Below are 6279 nucleotides of genomic sequence, written 5' to 3'. Positions count from 1 at the left end.
CAACCCTAATCTTCTATGATTCTATGAAGTGGGGGGATTTTCTTAATGTTTTGTATGAATACTGTGTGCCCCAGTTTCCCCTATGTGTTGCACAATTAACTAGGTGGTGGGATAATGGTGTTTGATCTTTGCAGTGAACCCTAGGGGACCAGATGTGTCTGTTGTCTAGCTTCCTGTGCCCAGACAATGACCAGACATTTCGTAAATTAGCAACTGATGGTTGGGGGACCCACCCTCTGCAAGAAGCCAGTTGGCTACAACGAGTTGGAGAACAAAGAGAGAGGTGGAGGCCAGGTGACCAGTTTTGCTCGGGAAACACAATAAAGGATGGAGGAGGGGCAATAGGATGTGACTGAAGGTGGGCTGTTGGAAACAGGACACTCTACTGGATTGGGTCTTGGAAGGTGCCTGGGGGGGAGGGGGAAGGTGGAAAGCCAGGTGGACTTAGCACAGAAACCAGAAAATTATATCTAACAAAGAACTTTTCTACGCTGTGTTCCAGACAACTAATAAACCCTTCTGTTTTACAACACTGGCTGAGAGACGGTGCTGACTGCAGAAGTTGGGGGGCATGGCTCCTTTGGGACGTGTAAGGCTTCCCCAGGCGTCCTATTCAGGTAGACTCACTGCAGGAGGCTCCTGGCATGGAACAGGGTAGCTGAAAGCTCTGAGATCAATCCCAGGAGGCGCTGAAGCCAAGGAGGCTTATCCTAGTGAGTGTGTGCCCGGAGGTGTGTCATACTGAGGGTCCTGCCTGGGTTTGATTGAGAGCTGTTCCAGAGCACTGACCCTGTGCACCCATGACAGGAGCCCATTTGCTAGAAATGGAACCATTTATGAAAGGTGCCAAATATGTGGGGCCACAATAATTGCTAATGCCCTGCCAAGGAACAGCCTGTGCTGCATCTTCTCCACAGAACACTGAGGCAACCTTTTCTTCCCTGGAAGGAATGAGGCTAGTGTCTTGGTTGTCATAATAGAAGTGTCAGTGCCCTGTCGGTGTTCCCTCCAGGAGGTGACCTGACAAAGCAGAAAAAACTCCTGCTGAATCTTAGGACACAAAAGCAGAAGTTACCAAATAAAAATATACATAGCTTCCCTGTCCTGAGTAGAAACCCCACTGCATCCTGCAGGCTGCCACCTCACTAGACAAGGAGGGTTCAGCAGGGCCAGCAGCCCATTAAAGGCCTTCTCCTGTTTTCAGAACCTGTCCATGATGCCCTGTCACCTGCAGATCCCACAATGACGTGCAAGGATGGAGGTGAGTTGCACACACGAAGTCTCAGCTGGTATTAGGACCATGCCCAGCAAAAAGGTAAGAGGAGAATGATATTTTAAGTTTGTATTTAACAATTTTTCTGGGAAAGGGAAAGTGTTGATGATCCCCAGGGGTAAAAGCGCTTGAGAAAATACAAAGAAAGTGTGTGTGTGTTGTGTGTGACTCCTTTTGTCGGATGCATTTCCTAGTTATTTCTTTCCCCCTCCAGACCACATCCTCTTCTTCCCTCTTCTTATCTCATGGGCTCCATAGAGACGTCTGTTAAAAGCTCCATAGAGATGTCTGTAAAAGGCATTTCTGCCTGCTTAGTGATTCGTGACGTGCTTGCAAAAGCTCCACAAGGATGCGGTAGGAGACACGTTTCCTTGTGCATGCTGACAGCACTTGCAGAAATAGCCTCATCAAAAACAATACAGTATTTGATGGTACCAGCCCCCTACGCTTTATGGTTGTTGTTACTGCTTTGGTACTACTGCATACTGCAACTTACAGTAAGTCTAATTCTATCAATGTTGTTGTAGCTGTGTCCGTTCCAGGATATTAGAGAGAGACAAAGTGGGTGAGGTAAAATATTTTATTCGACCAGCTTCTGTTGGTAAGAGACAAGCTTTTGACCTACATGGAGCTCTTCTTGAGGTCTGGGAAAAGTACTTAGAATGTCACAACTAAATACAAGATCAAACCGTTTAGCAAAAGTAGTTAGCACAGGGATCGGCAACCTTTGGCACGCAGCCTGTCAGGGTAAGTCCCTGGCGGGCCGGGCCAGTTTGTTTACCTGCAGCGTCCGCAGGTTCGGATGATCGCGGCTCCCACTGGCCGCGGTTTACTGCTCCAGGCCAATGGGGGCTGCGGGAAGCGGCGCGGGCCACCTCTTCCCGCAACCCCCATTTGCCTGGAGCGGTGAGCCGTGATCAGCCAAACCTGCGGACACTGCAGGTAAACAAACTGCCCCGGCCCGCCAGGGGCTTACCCTGACGGGCCGCGTGCCAAAGGTTGCCGATCCCTGAGTTAGCACCTATTCTAAGTGACCATTCAAGAAGCTTGTCTCTCTCACTAACAGAAGTTGGTCCAATAAAAGATATTACCTCACCCACCCTGTTTGTCTAATATCCTGGGACCAACACGGCTACAACAACATTACATATAACTCCAGCCAGTAATTTCATCACTTCTTCAATCTAGTAAGCACTGAATAATGTGAAATGAGTTAATGGTTCCAAAAAATCTCAGGATGAGAATCCTAACACATTTCAAATCTAACTGGATTCAAAGTGGTTCTATGTTCCTGAAATTCAAAGTGCTCCATTGCCCCCGAGGATAAAAGAGGGGGTTTATTTGTCAGTGTCTGTTCTACGAAAGCCCAATTGAGAGCAGATGTTGAAATGCATGTAAATGTGGTGAAGGTGGGGAAAAATGCATGAAAAACAAGCTCTGGGGAGCCTGACTTTCAGAGGATGAGTCTGGGAGAGCATTTCAGGCCCTGCTAGGAAAGCCTCAAAGGGGAAACCCAGCAATGAGTGGAACCCAGGGAGCTGTTATTGGCTGGGGCCACTCGGAGAGCAGGATTGTTCGATTCTTATTAAGACATGGGGCGCGATAATGTATCCAGGGAGGTGGACATGTGTGTGACCCCTGTCACCCCCCCCCAAGAAGCGAGGAGGATTTGGGGTCTGTGTAGGGAAGCACTGAAATAGCCTCCTCTGTTTTATTACTGAAAGTTCATCTGGGAGACTTTTTTCAGTTGAATTCCATGCTGGCGAAAGGTGCTGGATTTAGGGCCCTAAAGGAAGAGTCTTCTGTTGACCCACTGAATAGGGATGGCACCCCTTTCCACTGCCCCGCCACTCCTTAGCTCAGCCTCTATGGCCCCTTCAGTCCTTGGCCTCTCCGCTGAGAGGGTTTTGCATAGGGTGACCATGGAGCCATGGCGCCCTGGGCAAACTTGTATTTTAGTGCCCCTGGCCCCCATGGGCATGGCATCCCCTCCTGTTGCCTCTGGCCCCCATGGGCTCCTAGCCTCTGCACGGTAGCCCCTGTACCCCTAACTCCTGCAACCCCCTCCTGCACCCAAGTGGGGAAACTGATTTGGGTGCATGGAGCAGCTGGCTTTACTGCTCCCCCCCTTGAACACTGCTCCTCTGTGCACCCCAGGGGGCTGTGAGGAGGGGAGTGAGGAGCGAAGTCAGGGTTCCCTGCATCCAGGTCACTATCCCCACCGGGGCTGCATAAGGGAGGACAGGGGAGCAGCAGCTCCTGATGCCCACCTCACAGAGGTTGCAGAGGAACGTGGGGGGAGCGGGGAGCAGTATCTGTAGGGAACCGCTCACCTCCCTCCCACAATGTTCCTTCACCAGGGAGAAATCTGGGTGTGTGTCTCCCCCCCCACACACACACACACGTGGCACTCCCCTGCTAGCCACGAGCAGCTTCTGACTCCACACCGGCAGCAGGTACCTCTGTGCTGCCACATGGCACCCCTTGACCATGGTGCTGCGGGGGTGGTTGCCCGGGTGACCCACCCCCACAGGGAAAATGGGACCTCCCCCTCCTGCTGCGAGAGCCCCCCCCGCTTCCCCCACCCAGGGGCCGGCCCGAGCCGCTTGCCCAAGCCCTGCCTCCCTCGCGGCGTGGGGCTGGCATCGCTGACCCCCCCCCCCCTTTTTGGCCAAGGGTGGGCTCGGGGCGGTGCCTGCGCTCCAGTGGAAACTCCTGGCCGGCAGCAGAGCGCCCCAGACAAAGGGGGTGACCGCCCTAGCTGGCCTTCGAGTTCGGGGGGGGGCGGGTAAATGAGACACAGCCGCCGCCAGCCCGGGCTGGGTTCCGTGTGCCGGAGCCCCGGGGCGGTGGTCGCTGAGCGCCCCCCTGCTCGCGCCATCTTCATCGGCAGCTGCCCCGCGCCGCGGACAAGGGGAGATTCGAACCCGCGGAGGGCCTCTCAGGGAGTTGTATTACCCACGCGCCCTAGCGCATCCGGGTCCCGGCCCTCTCTCCGATGGGCGGGGCTGGCATATGGCTTTGAGGGCGGGCTCTGTTGGCATGGGTAACGGAAGTGAGCACGGGGAGGCGGGATCTGTTGCCAGGGGTAACGGATACGGAGTTCTCGGCGGGAGTTTCGGAGTCGGGGCCCGAGCGGGCATGCGACGAGAGCGGATTGCGGAAGCGGGCTCGGGGGTGAGAACGACCCCCCGGGGTCATGGGGGGACGGGACTAGGATGGGAAGTGCCTGGAGGGAGGGCAGGGTGAGAGGCGGCTGCGGTGGCTGCTGGCTGTGGGGGCTTGTGGGGCTGCAACAGGGAGTTACGGGGGGGGCGGGGGGGGGGGGGGGTGCCTAGAGCCCAGTGGTGCCTAGAGCCCAGTGGTGCCTAGAGCCCAGTGTGGGATGGCTTAAAAACAAACAAACTTGCAAACGTATGAAAAACTCCAGCTTCGGTGTCTTCCTCCTCTCCCCCCACTTGTCTCCCTGAACTAGGGTTGGGTGTGTTATTTATCTGGTGTCACGGGCCACTGAGAGGTCTGCCCACAAGTTTCTGTGTTGCTTTGTCCTTTATTATCCCCGGGAATGTTTGCCTGGGAAGAGAGGTTTTTGTTCCTTCACCATAGGGGCTGTGTCGTGTTTTATTGTCAGTAGCGAACTGTATGTATCTGCTAATTCTGCATCTGAAATGTCATTCTTCACTGACATTGCAGATGTTTCTCAGAGATTGGGCAGCTGGGTTCGTATGGAGCAAAGATCCCTCCTGATAATTATAATTAAAAATAATGAAAATGAAAGCCCTCTCTTCCCCCTTTGTGCTGAGTGCTTCCTAATGTGGATCTTCTGGTTGTTTCAGAGGTGATGACAGCTCTATCTGGAATAAAGCTTTGAATCTCTGCATTTTTGTGAGGCCAGTCCTGTGCTGCTTTGTGTTGTCTTTTCTGTTCAATTGCTCGTCATTCCACATCCTTTTGAACTTTCAGGCCAGAGATGTGATGGCCAGCCAATTAAAAAACAGACTGTTAAGGGGTGAAACTCTGATAGAATGCCCTATACCAGACAGAATGTCCTAACTGAGAATGCTGCTGTACTTTTAATGACTTATGTTAGCGGGATGCTTGGTTGGTACTACACTAACATTCTGTGTCTGGTTACAATTCTGCTTCAGTGATTTCTCCCCATACCTCTTTGGTGCTGCCTATAGTTGGTTAGTTGTTGACCAGTGCCATTTCCTAGTTATGATTCCCATCAGGAGCGGCGCCAAGGTTTTTGCCGCCCTTGGTGGCAGCGCTCCTCCACAGTAATTGGCGGCAGCTCCTACTCTGAAGCTGCGTTCTCGGCAGCGGGGGTCCTTCCACTCCGGGTCTTCGGGGCACTTCGGCGGCGGGTCCTGGAGCGAGTGAAGGACCCGCCGCCGAATTTCCGCCAAAGACCCGGAGCGGAAGAAGCCCCTCGCCGCTGAAATTCCGCAGAGGGCGGCGAAATGCCGCCCCCCACATCCTGCCGCCCTAGGCGACCACCTAGGGTCACCTAGTGGAAGCGCCGGCCCTGATTCCCATCCTTTCTCTCATATGCCATTGCTGTGATGTTTCCATTGTTTTAACTTGTACATTGAGAGACATTTCTGTAAAAGACTCATTATAAAATCGAATTGTGTTGTAGTGGAGAATTGATGTATGCGGGGAGTTATTCCTTGAAAATCCTCTTGAATAATATTTTTCTGCACAGGTTTATTGTGGGGAAGTACTAGGTGGTTTCCTGTATTATTCCCCAAGTGCTAATGCTGCTGTCATTTTCCAGAGCACATTCAATGTGTGACTGTGCTGCAAAGTCTAATGACACGAGCTACAATGGACCAGAAAATCTTATCTCTAGCAGCAGCAGAAGATGCACTAGACAGACTTCAGGAATGTCTGCAAAACCTGAAGGACAGTGAGGTGAGTTGCATATTTCTGAACATTTGAGGCTTTACTTGGATTCTGTGCATGGGCTGTAGCAGGAGAAAATGGCTGCTAGAATTTTCCTT

The 6279-nt window shown here is 52.6% G+C and overlaps 1 protein-coding gene across 3 annotated transcripts in view; it reads left to right on the top strand.

The window, feature by feature from the left end:
* The first annotated feature begins 4210 nt into the window (after nucleotides 1-4210).
* The window catches only part of FANCI (FA complementation group I), a 36658-nt gene continuing 34589 nt past the window's right edge, over nucleotides 4211-6279 (top strand). For 2 of the 3 annotated variants that reach the window (XM_026648336.1, XM_026648334.1), the window contains exon 1: nucleotides 5762-6190. In XM_026648336.1, the coding sequence (XP_026504121.1) occupies nucleotides 6089-6190 (102 nt within the window). In that variant the 5' untranslated portion in view covers nucleotides 5762-6088. Of the gene's footprint in view, nucleotides 4451-5761; nucleotides 6191-6279 lie in introns of those variants that run through there. The other variant, XM_026648335.1, reaches the window with a different exon arrangement.

Source organism: Terrapene carolina, unplaced genomic scaffold (genome assembly GCF_002925995.2).
Source record: "Terrapene carolina triunguis isolate 2854851 unplaced genomic scaffold, T_m_triunguis-2.0 Scaffold67, whole genome shotgun sequence".
NCBI lineage: Eukaryota > Metazoa > Chordata > Testudines > Emydidae > Terrapene > Terrapene triunguis.
This window is presented reverse-complemented; position numbering and strand designations above follow the sequence as displayed.